General features: G+C 38.8%; 1 protein-coding gene across 1 annotated transcript; it reads left to right on the top strand.

Moving 5' to 3' along the window:
• Positions 1-20,319: 20,319 nt before the first annotated feature.
• LOC116266716 (receptor like protein 29-like) lies at positions 20,320-20,772 on the top strand. Its single transcript, XM_031648027.1, has one exon. It carries the CDS (start codon positions 20,320-20,322, stop codon positions 20,770-20,772), a length of 453 nt encoding a protein of 150 aa, XP_031503887.1.
• The last annotated feature ends 417 nt before the right edge of the window (positions 20,773-21,189 follow it).

Raw genomic sequence — 21,189 nt, 5'->3', positions numbered from 1 at the left:
TCCCATCATTCTGCTTGTGCTTATAACTTATAACTTCAAATTCTGCGTCACTTATTTTGCTGTTATGACACATTGTCCACTAATTTCCAACTGTTGAGTCAGACTATATTCACTTTTTGGGTGTAAGGGAGACTACATTTTCTTCCTGTGTAAACTAATTAAAAGCACAAGTTGATAAACTAAAAATAACTTGTGGAAGCTAAAGTTCAAAGAACTCATTTATACTAATGGGTTGTAAAAAGAGATAACAGCTTGCCAGATCAAATCTCAGCTCATCATCTGAATGGAACTGCTAGCAAGTTGTATAGGTTATGTTCATAATCTACAGTTTGACCTGGGATTGACGAATATTAGCTGCGCCCAGCTATTGTTGGCTCATTTTTATGTTTCCACCGGCAAACAACAAAGCACGTGTACTAACTAAGGTACCTGCAGGTTCTAGTGAATACGGCTTTCAGACTTGGAAGGTTAAATGGTCAACGACATGTCACCGGTTATTTCTTTTCAGAGTATAACCATAGTTTCTTGAGTCCCAGTTGGACGAGCTTATGATTTCTATAATCATGTGAAGCTTGCCAGTTCAACTATAGTGGACTGTCCTCCTAACATCCCAAGAGCACTCGGTGAACCAAATCCCTGCAGGGAATTCTGTTGTCATGCCAGCCAAGCACGATGCGGTCTGTCAAGTGTACCACACATAAGAAAGAGGGAGAGATAGAGCACCTGGCACCATGACGGCATGGGCCCATCTCCTCTCAAATGGGTAGACTTTAAATGACATTTTCCATCTTGATCGCATGTCCAATTGAACTGTTCCAAAAAAAAAAAAAAAAAATCAGATATGGGAAAAAAATTAATCTGTGATTAAGAAATAGATCACTTCGGATTTAAAAAATAACCCGAGTGGATTTGGATTCAGATTCTGACATATATAAGTATCGGATCGGATATGGATTCAGATCTGATTTAGTTTTAAGTAATTACTCATATCCAATGCTCTTACCTTTGAAAATCTTCTAGATACAGTTCAAAATTCAGATTCGGATTGTGAAACCAGATCTTGAATTCAGATTCAGACATGATGTCTCTCCATTCTATTAAAATCTGAATTTGAATACTAGTATGTGAATACCTAAAGAAAAGGATATGGTGAAGAGTATACCCAATTTAAGTCCAATCCATTGACATCCCCACTTGCAAAGAACATTGCTTTAGACAGAAAAAGAAAGAAAGGCAAGTGGGGGCCGAAGCACTTCTCGTTCCAATCTCAGACATCATTGATGGCCATCTTCTTAAAGAAAGCAGTGGTACTGCAACTGAAAGACCTGCTGCTTGGAACGAGCTGTTGGTGATGATGATGGATACTTATATACTCAGGTTCGAGTTTGGATACGATTTTAAAAAAAGTTATATCCAAATTTGAATCCGAAGTCAGATTCCACAATCTGAATCAGATTTTTTTTCCTCATCCAAAACTGAATCCAAAATCAACTTTCATAATTTGAATCTGATCTAAATCCATCTTTTTCATCCTAATCTGAATCTGAAATCAGATGTCACAATCAAAATCCAACCCGAATCCTATTTTTATATTCATATGTAAATTTGAATCTGAATCCATATTTTGAACTGAGTCTGGCTGATTTACAAGCTGTAGGAGCATTGAATATAGAATTTTTATTTAAACCTAAGTCCCATCAGGATCTGATCGGATATTTTTGTATATTTGAATCTGCACTGAATTCGACTGAGTATAACTAAATCTGAATCCGTTCATATATTTATGCATATATGAATCTAAATCTGATCGGATGTCATTTCTTAATTTCAAATCCTATGTGATTTTTTAGTTGATTAGTAAATTTCTTTTCTTTATCCAAATCTTTTTGGAGGAATTGGCTTGGACATTCAGTTCAAATGAGACATATTGACATCCTTAGGTTGAAGCTTCCCCACTCCAACTGACATGTTTCACCATTATAAACATGGGACGAGTCCAATTGTGTATGTCATGTGGATAGAGCTGTAAAAGGAGTTGAGCCAACTCAAGCTCAACTCGAATTTGATCTGTTAAGCTCAAGGTTAACTCAAAACTCGCGATTGTAAACAAGTCAAGCTCTAGGCATTCTTTTGAATTTTTTCAAACTTCAAACCAAAAAAAGAAATCAGGTCAAATGGGAAACGAACTTAAAAGAGTCATGCTCGAGCTGTGGCTTGGTCTATCAAATGGAGTTCAAGCTGACCTTGTATAGCTAAACTCGTGCTCGAGCCAAGCTGAACGAGCTCAATTTTGACTCGGCCCGAATATAGCCCTACAAGTGGATCAATTGTGTGATTTTGATCTTATTTTTCTTGTAAATTAAATATTTGAGTACTGGTTATGCTATAAGTTGCCCAAGAAATGAATGTCAAATAATATGCCTTTTGGCTTCTTGAGTCTTACGTAGAAATTAAGCTCTCTTTTTGTGCTTTTTAACTGCTAACATGTATCTGTGGGTTTTAGTTTGCTTCCTTTTGTGTGCTTTTGAAGGGTTGAGTCAACTCTTGGCGAACATCACCGTGTACGTCAGCATTAATTGCAGCTCTGCTGATCTTTCTCCATTGCACAAATTGATTTTGCTTAAAAAATATAGGGGGCCTAATCCCAGCAAGCTGTTCATGCAACATAAATTATGCTTTTGACTAACAAGTAACACAATCAAATGATACATAGCATTTCCTTCATTTCTGTTTTGAGAAATTTGGTGGTGATTACTTGCCTCAAATTAATTTCCAAGTTCTTTCATGAATTCAAAAGTTCCAGCATAACTGTGAAACCATTTCTAAATTAAGTAGTATGCTTAACCAAATACTTGGTTGAACTGTTAAATTTCCATAGAGTAGAATGGAAACTGGGTGGAAGAGTGATGTTTGGCAGCAGATGGGATCCAAGATGCTTCTTATAGATTGAGGAGAATATGGGAGTGCCAATCTGGATTAGGGTTCCTAATTTGCCAGTATTTTTATGGAATCGATGCACTTTCCAATCTATTGCCAGAGCACTATGGGGAGAACCGATGGATGATGACATCCATACTCAATCGATGTCAAGATTGGGGCTTGCAGAATCTGTGTTCAAGTAGCATTGGATTTCAATCCAAAATCCGTGATTGAATTGGAATTAGAAGAGGAAGGAATTGTTCTTCAAGAAATCAACTATGTGAATAACATTAAATTTTCCTCCCATTGCAAAACGAATATATACTCATATTACAAGTCGGTGTAGAGTTGATCAATTGGTGGTTTCTTCTCAAGAGGGTGTGGCAAAGAAAGATGCGTGGAAGGAATTGAAGATTATCATGATCTCAGGAGAGCTAAGGAATTAACAAAGGAGAAACCCAGATCAAAAGCAGAACCAGAATTGGGGGATAACAAGTTTCGGTTTCTCCATAGGCAGATGGAAGTTGAAAAGGAACATTAGTCCCAGAATGATTGGAATGCAGAGATTGATTTACAGGAGACCAGCAATTGCGGAGTAACTTGAAGACAACCAGCTCGTGGGTGACGAGTAGATAGAGCAGGAGATTTCAATTGATAACAAAAGAATTGAAGTGGAGAACCGTGACTCCTCATCAGGTTTTGATTCCTTCTCCTCCATTAAAAAACCAATTTTCAGGAGTTTGGATGGAATGAAAACTAGCAAAGAAATGAGTGGTTTGGAAGGGTTCACAGTGAGGACGAACTCAGGGTACTTTTTAGAAGGAGAGAATGGAAACTGGGTGGAAGCGTCATGGTTGCCAGCAGATGGGATCCAAGATGCTCCTTATCGATTGAGCAGAATATGGGAGTACCAATCTGGATTAGGGGTTCCTAATTTGCCAGTATTTTGATGGAATTGATGCACTTTCCAAGCTATTAACAGAGCGCCTTAGGGAGAACCGATGGAAGATGACATCCATACTCATGGATGTCAAGATGGGGCTTGCAGAATCTGTGTGCAGGTATCATTGGATTTCAATCCAAAATCCGAGGTTGAATTGGAATTAGAAGAGGGAGGAATTGGTCTTCAAGAAATCAACTATGTGAGTAATATTAAATTTTCCTCCCATTGCAAAGTGAATATATACTCATATGACAAGTCGGTGTAGATGATTCTGTTTCCTCCCTAATAGACCCAAATTATGTTTCTTTCCTCTTTCCTCCGCTGGAGAGGCTCTTTTGCCATCTTAAATCAGAGAAGAAGCCAAAGCCTTTGAACAGAAGCAAATATGACTGCCTGAGTTTGTGACTCAGTGAAGGGTTGAGAGAACCTGCTGGCGAGCTGAACCTGTAGGATGAGAACAGGAGCTGCCGAGAGGATATTTCTGGGGATGATTCATGAGGATCTACAATGGCTCGTCACTGACATCCGCAGCAGAGAAATTCAGTCGACCCTGAGAAATTCCTGCGATAAGGGTTGCTGCCAGAGTACAGGAAGAATCCGGTGAGAAAGGCACCCTTCGCTGACTTCCTTTCCCGCTGTTCTCTAGAATAATTTGCTGGAGATGAAGGTGTATCAGGCGGCAAAGAGGAAGGCCAGCGCTGATTCTAGATGTCGAGCAGAAGATTATTCCAATTCCAGGTGTCTGAAGGACCTCTCTACAAAAGTTTGGATTTTTTTGGAATTAACGGAAGGGTGCAGTCGGTTTCTCTCTCTCGTTTTGCTCTGATAACATGAGAAAACTTATTCAGAGGAAGAGCAAAAGATAAAGCTGGAGAAAACTTGCTTTTATTGATTCCTTTGGAAAACATATATATAGTACAAAAAAAGTTATCGCTTACAAGATTTTGGGTATAGAAGATCATGATAATACACAATTCTTGAAAAATTGAGAGCACTAAAGAATATTTCTCACTTACATTTACAGGATCCACAATTTTTGGAGAGGATGAAGGATTACAAAAAGGAAGGTTATAATGGAACAAATCTGCTGTGTCTCCCTTTTAAGTAATTCTAGTAATTTCGATTTTGTCAATCTCCCCAACGTCTTCCTTAATTTTGGTCTTTCTATTGATATCAAGATCCTCAATGTCTTCCTTAATTCTCGTCTTTTCATTGACATCAAGATCCTCAACGTCTTCAGCAATATGCTTATTTTGAATATCCATAAAATCACTTTTTGCTGATTTACTCTTATCATTTCTATCCCAATCCATTAACCACCTAAAATGTAGTCTGCATAACAATAACAGATCTTGATAAGAGATCTGATCCCTTTTTTCTTGACACTTTGTTTATCACTCAGGATTTGCGTGTTTATCATACCTAAAATGGTCTCCTGTACCCTATATATTGAGAGTCCATCTTCTCTCAAGAACATCAGAGAATGAACAGGCATCAAGATGCCGAACCACAACCTGGTACATGCTTCAGGTTTTTTTTTTCATGTTTTAACACTTCTTCCATAGGAGGCTGGTAAAGTGTGCATGCATTTGCTTAGTTATATCTGCACTAGCATATGTGATATGTGGTTCTAATAATTCATTCTCATGCCTATGTGGTTGCAGTTTGTGCACAGGAAGAAGGAGCTGCGGCTGATGCCTCAGAGGAACAAGCATGAGGTATGGCTTAAGAAAACACTGTTGTTTCTATGCCTACTGAAGCATGATAACCATTCACACTTCGCAACAAATTATGAAACCGGTGACGTTTTCAAGGAATTGGTTCGTGTCTTCTGCATTTGGGCAGGTCAGCAGGCCTAAGGTTAGCGCTGAAGGATTAAGCACACCTTAGGGAGTGATGCCAAGTGAAGAGGAAAAGAAGATAATGCCTCAGACGGAGGAATTTGAGGCCATGGTGGACGCAGTTATCAATCCCAATGCTGATGTGGCCTGCACCAAACGAAGGCTACCCTTCTTTGTGGCTCTAACGGATCCCACTCGAAGGGAGTTTTGGCTTAAAGGAGTGTCCGAGCCTTATCAGGATCATTAGCTTGACCAACATAACCTTACCAATTCGAACTCTTCTTTTGAGTCTCACCACCCCTTCCTCCCTTTCTCTTATACGTTTTCTGTATTCCTTTATTGTTTTTGACAATTTTTGCAAAATCATTGACAATTTGTCACGAAATTATATGTTCTCTCTCTCTTTCTACCTCTTTATCTAGATATCATGCCTTTCCATGTAACGTAAGCAAAAGAATTGGAACTGTGTTGTCATTCACTTGTTAAGATGGATAGACTTTTAATGTCATTTTCCATCTTGATCGCATGTCCAATTGAACCGTTAAAAAAAAAAAAAAACAGACATGAAAAAAATTAATCTCTGATTAAGAAATAGGTGTGTTCGGATTTAAGAAATAACATCCGACTGGATTCGGATTCTGATGCTGATATATATAAGTATCAGATCAGATACGGATTCAGTTCAGATTTAGTTTTAAGTAATTACTCATATCCAAAAGTCTACCACCCAAATATGGAACTGTTTCTCAATGTCCACAAGCTCCAGCATGCTGGTACGTACGCAATGGGTATTGCTGGGCTGCCGGCAAAAGTTGAAGTTATTCGGCAACCTTCTCATTCAGAGCATCATGAACAGTCGTCACCCACACCCTTGGAGAAGTTGGGAGGACTCAAGAGAACGACTGACCTTGTTCTTCTTGAAAATCGATGGACCTAAATACAAAAATAAAAATGAAAAATATTTGAAATAAAATATATTATTGACCATCTGTCGGTTTTGAGCTCCAAAACAAATGAAAAAAAAGTCAAATCCAAATTTGAATCCGAAATCAGATTCCACAATCTGAATCTGATCCGAATGTAATTTTTTTCCTCATCCAAAATCAGATTTCATAATTTGAATCTGATCTAAATCTATTATTTTCTCATCCTAATCTGAATCTGAAATCAGATGGCACAATCAGAATCCGATCTGAATCCTATTTTTATATTTGAATCTGAATCCAAAATTTTGAACTGAATCTGACTGATTTACAAAATATAAGAGCATTGAATATAGAATATTATTTAAAACTAAGTCGGATCTGGGTCTGATAGGATATTTTTGTGTTTCTGAATCTGAATTCAATTGGACATTTTGTATAACTGAATCCGTATCGGATCCGATATTTATGCATATTTGAATCTGAATCTATTGGATATCATTTCTTCTTTTCAAATCCTATCTAATATTTTTAGTTGATTAGTCAATTTCTTTTCTTCATCCAAATGTTTTTGGAGCAGTTGGCTTGGACATCCAATTCAAATCAGACATATTGACATCCTTAGGTTGAAGCTTCCCCACTCCAACTGACTTGTTTCACCATTATAAACAGGGGACGAGTTCATTTGTGTGTGTCGTGAGGATAGAGCTGTAAAACAAGTCAAGCCAACTGAAGCTGGACTCAAATTTGCTCTGTTAAGCTCAAGCTTAACTCACAACTCACGATTATAAACAAGTCAAGTTCGAGTTTCATAAAGTTGATTTGATTGAACTTGAGTAAACCATTTATGCATTGAAGAACTGACCTCAGAATGGTGACAATTTGTCCTTGTGGAACTTGTCTTGCATAAGTTGTTCTTCCTCATGCTAAGTCAATAGATCGAATACCCGAACCCCAGCATTCAAGTCAATGGTTCGGGTGCCAAATTACCCAAGTTGGAAAGACGAAAAGATGCCCTTAAAATTAGGGAAAAAAAAAATACCCTTCACATGGTTATCATGAGTTCAGTGTACCCTCCCAGATTTGAGAAATGTAAATTAACTTACTCTTTGGCAGTCAAGAAAAAGAAAAAGAAAATCACTTTAGCCCCTTCAAAAATTTTTAAAAACATAATGGCCTGAAGCCAGCTGTTGGAGTGTTGAGTCTGATCCATACTTGGTAGCCTTCCCTAATTTCAGTAAGGGTATTTATGTAATTTTTCATTTTGTGGAAATAGCTTTGTGCGGCGTTTTAGCTTGTACTTTGTAATTTTTTTCTCATAGTGGAAATAGCCCAATTTTTTTTCAATGATTCACTTCTTAGTTTTAAGTTTGACAGATTAATTTAGATTCCCCTTTAGGGGCAAATAGAATCAATGCCTTGGGGTTCGAAAGAGAAATTGTTTGCCTCTATCTGCATCAACCCTGTTGGAGACGTCTCTTATTTCCCTTTTGCCTCCAAGGTCTTAAGCTGCTTCAGCTTGCACAAAAAATTGCAACCTATGCCAGTTGGAGATGTAGACCAACCATTGCCCCAAGTTGGTCTGCCAAACCCTAGGGCTTTTTGTTGCATTATATGGTAACCAAAATAATATACTTTAAAATTTGAGCTAGTATTGAGGATGTTATATTGTTCATTAAATATTTGATAAATACTTTAGACCCATTGCGACACTCATAATTCTCATATTTTCTAATGTACACATTCCAATTGTGCGTTCACATACTTTGGAAAGCCCAGCTAACTACCGTTTGATTATACGGATTACACAGTTTATGGTGGAACTAGCCTCCTAGTGCACACACATTTTTTTGCCAGCCTTGCCAAGTTTATGAATCCATTTGATTGTCTGTATCAATTACATTATTATAGCACTCATAATTTTCATATTTTCAAGTGTAAATGTTACAGGATAGGAGGACGTACACAAATTAAGTATGAAACCTGGTGATTTTTTTTTAAGCATAGAATTATAGCCTAGCTTTATGTAACATATTAGAAAAAAATATCAATGATAGCAATTATTTTTACAAAGATGATATTTTCCCACCCTCATGGGAGAAAGAAGAGTGGAAGTCTTGTTTGCAAGTAATTTGTGTGAACAAATTATACAAGATATTATAGTCACCAGAAGTCAATAGTACGCCTTTATAGAAGCACACTACGTACGTGAAAAAAAAAAAGGCGGATTTCAACAAAAGATGGAGAAGTTTTGAAATTTATTGCAGTCCAGAGATAGGTGATCAAATAATCCTCTAATAAAGCTACCGGCTTCATGCCATCTCCAGACCCATTTCAAAGAGTACCTTCCAAAAGAGCCTTTTATATCCTAAACTATTTTATTTCATATTAAAAAAATGTGGAAGCATGTTTCTCTACTCTAAACAACAGTGTCCGCTGTAAGATGAGAAATAGAAGAGGAAGGTTGTCATAATTGGAGTTAAATAATGAAAAAAATTGCATCTTATGAAGTGGAAGCTTTTCTTCTCAAAAGGATATAATGAGATCATTCTCCTATAAAATGTTCCCATCATCCAACTGACCTCAGAATGGATCACTTTGGCCCCTTCAAAAATTTTTAAAAACATAATGCCTTCAGTGACTGCTGTTGGAGTGTTGAGTCTGATCCATACTTGATAGCGTTCCTGAATTTTTGTAAGGGTATTTATGTATTTTTTTATTTTGTGTGTTTTGCTCTAATCTCATGTTTAAGAGGCTGTTGTTTTAGCTTGTACTTTGTAATTTTTTTCTGATAGTGGAAACTGATTTGTGTGGTGGCCATGGACCTAAGAAAACGTTGTCTTCAAACCACTTAAAATCTTTGTGTGTTTTTTCTATGTCTTTCTTTTCTTCTGATTTGATTTCTTGGTGTGCTGAGAAAGGGAGAGAGAGAGAGAGAGAGAGCCAAGTTTCTAACAACAGTCGGTCCTGGAGTGTTTGTTCACACCGGATGTTCTAAAGATAATGTAAACTTAGTCACCTGTTTGTTTGTGAAGATGTACTTTTGTGACAACATATTGTATTCTTGGAATTCCATCCATTCCATCCACTCCCCATCTAGGACAAGGTATTAGCGTACGTAAGAACTTTGGTCAGATCCGTATTAGTATTTCAAAAATTAAATAAAATGGAAAAAGTAAGAATGTTGAGTGTCACAGGTACACTCTCATATGCTGGACAAAAGTGTCTCAAAGGTGCATTTTGGGACCATTCATCCATGGAAGCTACAATAGACTACAAAATTAAAGAGAAGACTTCCAATTGGGCTCTGATCCAGTGGCGGAGTAATGTTATAGGCACACAGGCCCATAAAATTTACTTTATTTGCATATGAGTGCCCCTTAAAGATTGAAATTTAAACTTAGATTGTTCTTTAAAGGTTGAAGTTTGAAGACAAAAATATCTGACTCCACCACTGCTCTGATTCAACACCTTGATATGGAGTGCTAACTTGTGTTTTTTGTGGCTTCTATGTTTTGGGTGATGTTGTTTCGACTACAGGTTCAGCTAAATGAAGGAAATTAGACAGTCATGCTGTAACTGCACGGGTTGGTCTTCCATCTTTTTGTGTAAACAGAATTTTCGGGTAAATAGAAGTGGGAGGCTAAATCCCAATGCTCAAGTGAAAATATAAGCCTCCCCATTCCTTTTTTTGCTCTCAAGAAATGGATCTGTTGGAGGGTAGGCATCCGACCTGTTAATAAAACTTTTTCATGTCTTAACGGCCTCCAATATATAAAAATAATAAATAGTTCAATTAGAAATAAAATAAATTTGGTGGTTTGTTGTGGGTACTACTGGACCATGATGATGGACTGCTCCTAACATCAGGCTTCTTTAGTTGGCATTTGGCAATGCACAGCTTTAGTTTGGCCTGGTTAAAATTAAAAAATAAAAAACACGACACCTTATCTTCAATTATCATCAAAATTTAAGCATTTTTCTAAACTATGCTAGAGATGGAGACTCCATGGAACTTCTTGCACAATAAGGGGCTCACTTCTTTTTTGAATTTCTGGTAAACGTGGAACTTCTTGCACAATACGTGGCTCACTTCTTTTCTGAATTTCTAGTAAAGCTTGGGAACGCATTGATCATCCATCTACATATTTGTCCTTGTAAGGGGTTTGTTTTGTCTTCGAATTCAATCCCATGATCGGTCGAGGTGTTGAATGTAACTAGGGATGTCAATATATCCGACTGAAATTGGATATCTGATTTGAATTGGATATCCGACTGAACCATTTTTGAAAAAAATCGGATATGAAAAAAAAAACTTAATATTCGATTTAGAAATGGGATCAAATTCGGATTTAGAAAATGACATCCGATGGGATTTAATTTGGATTGGGATATATTCATATCCAATTAGATTAAGATACAGATTTGATGCAATGAGAGGAGATCACCATTGTCTTCATAAGGATGTAATCAAGCTTTTTTGTAAATTGATTCCCTTTAAGGCTGACTGGGAATGCGATCAACAATTTGAGGCTCTGTTTCAGGGTCCGCTTGGATTAAGATTTCATTCCTCATTCTTTTGTATACTCTCTTCTCCTTCTTCCTACATCATCCGTACTGTGTCCATCGTCGAAGTCGAAAGACTCAACCTGTACCAGTGCATCCTGTGTTTTGGGGGTCTCTCTTATAGAGTATGTTTGGATTATTGTTTTTCTCCCCTGATGAACTTGTGTTCTTGATCGTTGCCCTTATTGTCTCATACTTGGAAACAACTAGGCCCATATATAGGAGACAGAAATTAAGAACTTTTGCATTGGAACATCTCAATCAGTCTTTGAGATTTTAAAACTTTGGTCAACAAATTGGTTGTGACAATATTTTCTCAAAAAAGAAAAATCTGGAAATTCCTGCAAATCCATGGAAAAATCAAAATTTTGACCTTTTTCCTACATTCTCAAGTTTTCCAAATGTCACATTATTAGCAATTGTTGAAAAAATTGGTGTTTTGAAAGTTTAGTAAGTAAAAAGTTTGATAATTAATATTTTTTTCTGTTATAACTATGACTGAGTTTCCAAATTGATGGGTTTCCTTGAAACTTTTGGTGGCCTATCAATTCAGAGTTTAGATTTAGTGTCTTAGCTCTTCTTATAATTTTCGAACAAGTCCTTATTTTACTTGAAGCAGTGAAGTCTTTTTTCTTTAGTGAAACAAAATGTGGTCAGATTGGAGCTCCAAGTCGTGAAATTTCAAGGTCATGTACATTTTGCATCGTCCAGACTTTGCATATGACATCTAACAATAAGAGATGGCATGAATAAATATGACATTCTTAATGACTTCTGTCAAATTTTTGTTCCTTCCTTCGACTGTTTAAATTTACATGCTTTGAGCAATGTTGATCAGTTGATTATTAAGCCAAATAAGAAGTGAAATAGGATTTATCAAAAACAACTAGCATTTCTACTGTTAACAGCCTCTGCCAGGAGTTTGTTGAAAATTTATAATCTGCTATTTTTTAAATACAAAATTTGCTATTTTTTACATACAAAATCTGCCCTATACACACAGACACACACACACATGCACACATACATATATGATAAGAATTTTTAATTTTGATTATCTACCAAAGTTTCTTATTAGCTATCTCCAGTGTATGACACTTGCAGGCCAGTAGGGAATAATTTGAGTGGTTTCTATCCTTTGTTATTTATTGTCTTTCTGGAGTCCTGGGATTGGGGTTGGGAATAGGGATGTTAATGTATCAGATTCAAATAGGATACATCTTGAACTATATCTGTTTTTTTTATATTCACATATCCATATTCAAATTCTGATTTAACTACAAACAGTGGATCTAAAATCCAATATCACAATCTGATTCGAATTTTGAGTCAATTCTGGCTCAGTTTCAAAATGTAAGAGCATTTGAGTATAAGATTTTTATTTAGAACTAAATCCAACCCATATCTGAATCTAAATCCGAATCCAGTTGGATATATATGTACATCCAAATCTGAATCAGGATCCAATCAGATGTTATTTCCTAAACCCGAATCCGCTCCAGTTGCTTTATTGGATGTTAAATTTTTTTCCATATCCGATATTTTTTGAACTGGTTTGGTTGGATATCCAATTAAAATCAGATACATTGACAAATGACAAGCCTAATTTGGTCGGAATTGGCTCTATATGACCTTTCGACTATGATTGATCATATCCATTTAATGACAAGTTCTAATGTTCTCTTTGGCAGACTTTCACATGTTAATTTTTCATTTTAATTCTCCATGTTTTCTAACTTGATTTTGTTTAGCACTCAAAATAATATTATTTGATCATTTTCTTGGAACTATAATGGCTTGAGCAGCCTTTACTCAGCCAAAGATATGAGAGATGGTGATACGGCCAGTACAAGAATACCCCTTCCCTCTGATGGGGCTTTTTTTCACCACCAACAGGGCTGGGTGAAGCTACATACATCGTAACTTGGCTCTGCATATGCCAATAATAACAGTATGTAACTGTTCCATATATCTGTCCCAAATGTTAGGCGGAGTTATGTAATATTATGTTACAAAATTCCATGAATCTGTCCTAAATATTATGGAAGATAAGTATAACAATAATATCTAGTTGTGATTTCCAGACGACCCCTAGTTCCTGCTTTCACCTGGATAACATGTTTAAGATGCTTATGTCAAGACATTTAAATGAATTTTGATTTTTTTTTTTTGGGAGTTAGATGCTGGTTTGTTGTTGGCTTGCATCAGCTACTTATCTTCCACAGGTATATATGATTGTGATATTTTTACAGTCTTACGTGAACTAATTGCTTATTTGTGTGCTTTAACTTGTGTAAGTAATGTTGATCTTATTTTTCTTGTGAATTAAATATTTGAGTACTGGTTATGCTATAAGTCACCTAAGAAATTATTGTCAAATAATATGCTTTATGGCTCCTTCAGTCTTATGTAGAAATTAATCTCTCTTTTTGTGCAGTTTAACTGCTAACCTGTATCTGTGTGTTTTGGCTTCTTTCTTTTTGTGTGCTTTTGAGGGTTGAGTCAATTCTTGGCAAACATCACTGTGAATATCAGCATTAATCTGTTGATCTTTCTCCATTGCACAGATTGATTTTGCTTAACAAATGCAAGGAACCTAATCCCCAGCAAGCTGTTCATGGAACATAAATTCTGCTTTTGACTAAGAAGGAAAGACAATCAAATGACATAGAGCATTTCTTTCACTTTTGTTCTGAGAAATTTGATGGTGATTCTGCCGTCCACTGCTGAATGTTTGTTTCTTGGTCCTGATCAAGTAGCAACAGGATGCATTACTTGCCTCAAATTAATCCCTAAGTTCTTTCATGAATTCAAAAGTTCCAGCATAACCGAGCAACCATTTCTAAACTAGGTACTATGCATATCTAACAAACTTGGTTGAACTGTTAAATTTCCATAGAATAGATGTTTGATCCATGCAAATGCCAACGAAATTCTATTTTTATCTTAGTTTTGAATTTTGGAGAAACATAAACAGTAGTCATGGCTATAACTAGCTGCCTAATATATCAACAAACAAGGAACCCAACTAAAGATTAGACCTTCTTTAATGTGATGTTAGGTGTGGTAGTCTGGTCAAAGAACACCAAAGAAGAACTCGATAGCCAATTACTCCTCAAAGCAAATATATATTCATATGGCAAGTCGGTGTAGAGTTAATCAATTTGTGGTTTCTTCTCAAGAGGGTGTTGCAAAGAAAGATGGGTGGAAGGAATTGGAGATCTATCATTATGCCAGGAGTTAATAAAGGAGAGACCCAGATCAAAAGCAGAACCAGAATTGGGGGATAACAAGTTTAGGTTTCCCCATAGGCAGATGGAAGTTGAAAAGGAACGTTAGACCCAGAATGATTGGAATGCAGAGATTGATTTACAGGAGACCAGCAATTGTGGAGTAACTTGAAGACAACCAGCTGGTGAGTGACTTAGAAGATAGAGCCGGAGATGGAGAATCAATTGGTAACAAAAAGAATCGAAGGAGAGAACCGTGAGTCCTCATCGGGTTTGATTCTTTCTCCACCATTAAAAAATAATTTGCAGGATTCTTGTTGTTTGGATGGAATGAAAACTAGGAAAGAAATGACTGGTTTCAAAGGGTTCACAGTGAGGATGAACTCAGGGTAGTTTTTAGAAGGGGAGAATGGAAACTGGGTGGAAGAGTGATGGCTGCAAGCAGATGGGATCCTAGATGCTCCTTATCAATTGAGGAGAATATGGGAGTGCCAATCTGGATTAGGGTTCCTAAATTGCCAGTATTTTTATGGAATCGATGCACATTCCAAGCTATTGCCAGAGCTCTATAGGGAGAACCGATGGAAGAGGGAGGAATTATTCTTCAAGAAATCAACTATGTGAGTAATATTAAATTGTCCTCCCATTGCAAAGCCAAAGTCTGCTGGAGAAGCTCTTTTGCCATCTTAAATCAGAGAAGAAACTAAAGCCTTTGAACTGAAGCAAATATGACTGCCTGAGTTTGTGATTCAGTGAAGGGTTGAGAGAACCTGCTGTCGAGCTGAACCTGTAGGCTGAGAACAGGAGCTGCCAAGTGGAGATTTGCAATGGGCTCATCACTGACATCCGCAGGAGAGAAATTCAGTTGACCCTGAGAAATTCCAGCGGTAGGGGCCGCAGCCAGAGTACAGGAAGAATCCGGCGAGAAAGGCGCCCTCCCCTGACTTCCTTTCCCGCCGTTCTCTGGAATAATTTGCTGGAGACAAAGGTGTATCAGACAGCAGAGAGGAAGGCCGACACTGATTCTTCAGGTGATTCTAGATATCGAGCAGAAGATTATTCCAATTCCTGGTGTCTGAAGGACCTCTCTACAAAAGCTTGGATTTTTTTGGAATTAACGGAAGGGTGCAGTCGATTTGTCTCTCACGTTTTGCTCTGATAACATGAGAAAACTTATTCAGAGGAAGAACGAAAGATAAAGCTGGAGAGAACTTGTTTTTATTGATTCCTTTGAAAAACATATATATAGTACAAAAAAAAGTTATCGCTTACAAGATTTTTGGTATACAAGATCATGATAATACACAATTTCTTGAAAAATTGAGAGTACTAAAAAAATATTTCTCACTTACATTTACATGATCCACAATTTTTGGAGTGGATGAAGGATTACAAAAAGGAAGGTTATAAAGGAACAAATCTGCCATGTCTCACTTTTAAGTAATTTCAGTTGATATCAAGATCCTCAACATCTTCATTAATTGTCATCTTTTCATTGACATCAAGATCCTCAACGTCTTCAGAAATATTCTTATTTTGAATATCCGTAAAACCACGTTTTGCTGATTTACTCTTATCATTTCCATCCCAATCCATGAACCACCTAAAATGTAATCTTCATAACAATAACAGATCTGATCCCTTTTTTCTTGACACTTTGTTTATCATGCTGGATTTGCGAGATTAGCTTACCTAAAATGGTCTGGCCTGCACTCTATATATTGAGAGTCCATCTTCTCTCAAGAACATCAAAGAATAAGTAAAGAGAGAGCTCGACAGCAACTTAGTAGACGAGCAAAACCAACAGGCCTCAATGATTAGCAGCAAGGACTGTTCCAACTAGATGAAGAAGGCCCCCTTAGAGATGTGAGAGAGAAGCTCTGAGGGGAGAGCAGGCTAGGGCATCGTGTGGGGAAGGGAAAGCTTGGAGGGGAACCCCCGGTGCTCGCCGGGGGGATGGAAATTGACGGAGAGAGAACCTCTGAGGGGAGAAGCATAGAGCATTGAGTGGGGAAGGGAAAGCTCGCTGGGGAGATGGGAATCGGCGGACTGATGGATCTCGACAATAGGGGTCAGTTTCCAGACCTGGAGAGCATTGATGGAGCAACCCAAAGGAGCGAAGCAAAGTGCGACAACTCCAACCTGCACGGAATGGATGAAGATAGCGGTGACAAGGATATGCAGCAGGGCGAAGGTGATGCTCCAACCACCACTCAAACGAGGAAGTTAAAAGGGTGGGCAGGTGTTGTTGCTGGTAGCCAGGAGTCGGATTTTCAGGAGTGCCCGGCGGCGACTGTGGACAGATTTGGGGATGAACCCATGGTGGTCTTCCCTGCTGAGGCGTACCAGAAAATGGAGGAGCAATATCGGTTTGCGGAAGTAGCACGCTTTTATGGAGGTAGAATGAGCACTGGCATGGACTACAGGTATGTTTTCCAGGCCTTGTGTAAGCTTTTTGATTAATGTAAACTGTCCAACATTTTCTGTTATTGGGAGTGGGAGATTCTTGGTGCGGGTAAGTTCTGAGGAAGAGCTCAGAGAGGTATGTACAGATAATGGGTAGTTGGGGGTCGGCTTCTGATTACCAATCATTGGAAGCCAGGTATAGAATTACGCTTGAATGAAAAGGAATCGATCCCTTTGTGGATTCGTCTTCCTCAACTTCCAGTTTTGTTTAGGAATTTGTATAGCTTTAAAGCTATTGCTAGGGGGATGGGTGCCTCCTTCATTAGAGCAGATGAATGCACGATGCACAGGGACAAACTAGGTTTCGCTTGGGTGTGCATGGATGTTCTGCTTGATTTCAGACTGTTGCCCAAAATCATCATTGAAGCCAAGGGAAACAGGATATGTTAAGAAGTGTTACACGAATCTAGGGTTCGTTACTGCTGTGTTTGTGGCACTATTTCACACTACGAGGATGCATGTAAGAATAAGGGTAAAGCAGAAATGTCTGGCGCTGAGGAGCAAGTTTGGAGTAAAGTTCTGGTCATTAAGAAACAAAGATGTGGGATGCAGAAAAATGGCTCTGGGAGAAGGGACACACAAGGAAACAGATTTGCCTCACTTGGGAGTCAGCTTGAGAATGATGCAGGGAATAGTAATAAGACTGGCCCAGGTCTGAGAACTAGGCTGGCTCTTGATATTGGAGATGGGGGCTTAAAGTGGAAAAAGGTAGAGAGAGAGGGTAGCCAGGTGAGGAAAAACTTTAATAAATAAGGGATGACGGGGGGGAGGGACTCTTCACAGAGCATGCCAGAGGAAGGAAACACTGAAAACGCTGATGAAGGGATTCCCAATCCCTTCCTTTGTCTGCAACAGACCGCCACTAACAGCCTGGATGATCATGTACCTCCAATCAAATTCATGTTCGCAGCTGGGGCTAAGGATTCTTACTTCGGCAAGGAGAAAGATGATAGTTTGAATATGAAGGAGGGCACTGATCAGGGTTATGACCTTGTGAGCAGCCACATTGAAGTAGTTGATGCTAGGCAGAGGAGGATGAGAAAATCAACCAGGTTTGCCAGCAAGGGCAAGAAAGGTCGCCCATCAGCCACTGTGATTAGTTTGGAAGATGCAATTGTTCACCGATATAATGGGTCCAAGAAGCGGAAAAAGGTGGTTGACAATATGAATCAGACACTTATAAACCTTCCAAATGTGGAAGATAATGAAGAGAATGCTAGTGGCAGGGCTCTCAGAATTGAGGGAGCAAGGGTAGAGGCTATCAACATTTTAAATCATGAAAGTATTTAGCTGGTACCTTAGAGACCTTGTGAAGAGGCCTGCACAGCAAGAATTAAGTCTGATTCTCAATAAGTTTAATCCTTTTGTTGGGTTTGTTCTTGATTCAATGATTACCAATCATAGGATGAAGATAATTATGGAAAGATACCACAACTATAGATTTGTGTCTAACGTTGAAGGTACTGACGGTGTGGTGAGAATATTATGTGTTTAGAAAGAGGAGGAAATGGAAGCTACTTCTCTGGTTGTTGACCATAATTGGGTTGGTATTTCTTTTCGAAGATTGGCAAAAGACAAAGTCTTTGTAGTTTTTGGTGTGTACCTGCCTCCTAGGTTTGGAGAAAGGCTGCAAAGCTTTTACAAACTAGAGGCCCTTGTTTCTAGAGTCGAAGGACCGGTTATGTTAATTGGTGATTTCAATGCCATGCTCAACAGCCGAAATAACTCGGGTTCTGCTCCTTTACCTGCTTCCTGCCTATCTTTCAGTCGCTTTGTTTATGCTTTCAGGTTAAAGGACGTTGAAGATAGTAAAAAGAGGCTTACATGGTCGAACCATAGACAAAAGCAAGACTTACTGCATTATAATCTGGATTGGTGCATGGTTAACAATGACTGGAAAACTGGTTTTGGTGGAGAAGGCAGGCTTAAGGTCCAGACGTCAGCCACATCCGATCATAGTGTGCATCTATATCAGTCCAAGGACATTAATGATGAAACACGGGGTCAGAAGCCATTTAGATTCTTTAAGCCTTGGTTGATGGACAGGGAAGGTAAGGTAGTGATGCTTCAAGCTTGGAGAGGTGAGGCTCGGGGGTGCCCAATGATGTGCCTCCTTCTTAAGCTTAATCGCCTGCGTCAGGCTCTTCTACTTTGGAACGGACATTCTTTTGGTAATCTTAGTGACAACATCACTGCCATTCAAAGCCGGCTAGAGGAATGCAGGGAGCATATGGAACAAGGGGTGGAAGGTGCGATTGATGAGGAACACAGAGTGAGGAAGCAACTATCTCAGGCCCTTCTCATGGAAGAGGTAATGTGGAAACAAAGATCGCGTATTCGTTGGCTTGTGGAGGGGGATAAGAACACCTCCTTTTTTCATGAGATGGTTAAGTCTAGACAAGCTAAACGAAAGATTAGAAGTATAGAGTATGATGGCACTGAATATGTACAGAGTAGACAGATTCTTGAAGTGTGCACTGCTTATTCTCGCAGGGTGTTAGATACAGATGAAGTGCAAGGAATGTTATTTGAGGGTGCAGATAGTATACCTACAGGAACCTCACACCACTTCAGCACACACTTGACCCACTTGTAGGGCTATATAGGAGCCAAGTCAAAATTAAGCTCGTTCAGCTTGTCTCGAGCTCGTGTTTAGCAATACAAGGTCAGCATGAACTCAATTCGATAGACCAAGCCACACCTCGATCATGACTCTTTTAAGGTCGCTTACCAACTCCCCATTTGACCTAATTTCTTTCTTTGGTTTTAAGCTCTATCACCTGAGCGCGGGGTGCGGGTGCCGTTGCCGATGCGGGTGTGGGTGCCGGAGCAGCACATTATAAAAAAATTAAGTGCGGCGGTGCGGTAAGGGTATTTTATTATTTTTATTTTTATTAATTTATTATATATATAAGAGAATAAGCATGCATATATTATTATTATAATTAAGTTATCAATGTATATAACATACTTGAATAATTGAATTGCATACTAAAAGATCACAACAACATATATTATATAATTCATTTAGTAATATGGCATTCTAATTGGGCTCGGGTATGAGTTGGAGCTGTGCCCATGCACGGTGCGCACCCGACTCGATGTGACTCGGGTGCGGCAATAAAATAGAAGAGTCCTGGGTTTTATGTTTGAAAATTTCAAAAGAACACCTAGCTCATCGTTCTTGACCTCAGCCGGAACCAGTAGCGTAGCCACATTGTGGATTGTGTGAAGTCTTAAATATTTATTGCTTTATATATATATATATATATATATATATATATCCACCAGATTTGAGTTTGTTTAAACAAGTGCCCCTCCATTCAATTTCTTTTGACTCGATCGGAGCTCAGCCAACTCTCGAAGGTGACTTAGCTCGATTTGAGCTTCAACAACATATCTATTGAGACTCCAGCATCACCGAGGGCCATATGGCGGGGTTGGTCAGCCTCGACTTGGCCTACACTTGGCTCGTCGGCACTATCCCGGCTTCCATGGCTCGCCTGCGCAACCTGACCTACCTGTCCCTAAACCACAATGGGCTCACCGGGGCCATACCATCTGGACTCAGTGGGCTTCCCTTGATTCACGACCTCGACCTCAGCTACAACCGGCTCAGCGGGCAGGTGCCGTTCCAGAAGGAGATGGTGGAGCGGTTGGGCCCCAAGCTCAAGCTCGCCGGAAACGACGGCCTGTGTCTCGGCTCGGAGATCGTCGGCACCGGCTTGGTCATGGTGGACGTCGATGGCTGCATCTCTGACAACGTAGCGCAGTCATTGGCCCATGATGGCTCAGCGGTGATTTTGAGCGGGTCGAGTCTCGGATCGGATTCTTGGTACGGCGTGGCTCTGGCCCTGCTGCCTGCTAACCTCTTCTTATTATGACACTAGTGTCCTTTTCCACTGCTTTTTCTTATCATCTTTTTGTCTTGCGTAAAGAACATGAACAAAGTGTACATTTTTCTCGTTTTGAGTATACAAGAGGAGTCTGTTTTCACTTTTCATCTTCAGTTGAGTAACTAGACACAATTTGAGATTCTGTGTTCGCTTCTTTTGATTATATGTTTTGATATATATATATATATATATATATATAGAAAGATAGAGAGACAGATTGCATATTATAGAGGCCAATAGAGAGATCTACCTCGCTCAATGGGTCTGTTCAATTTAGAGCAGGGGATGGTTTCCTGAACTTGTCTAGATAATAAAAGGACGTTCTGAGCTACGTTGTATCAGTACCATCCGACGAAGGAGTTCTGTACTTGATAGACTCCGTTTTATACTGTTTGCGACCGATTC

Source organism: Nymphaea colorata, chromosome 13 (genome assembly GCF_008831285.2).
Source record: "Nymphaea colorata isolate Beijing-Zhang1983 chromosome 13, ASM883128v2, whole genome shotgun sequence".
NCBI classification, from domain to species: Eukaryota; Viridiplantae; Streptophyta; class Magnoliopsida; order Nymphaeales; family Nymphaeaceae; genus Nymphaea; species Nymphaea colorata.
This window is presented reverse-complemented; position numbering and strand designations above follow the sequence as displayed.

What these genes read in the sequence shown, in the direction of transcription:
- LOC116266716 (XM_031648027.1), top strand. Translation starts at nt 20,320, where the DNA reads ATGGCGGGGTTGGTCAGCCTCGACTTGGCCTACACTTGGCTCGTCGGC.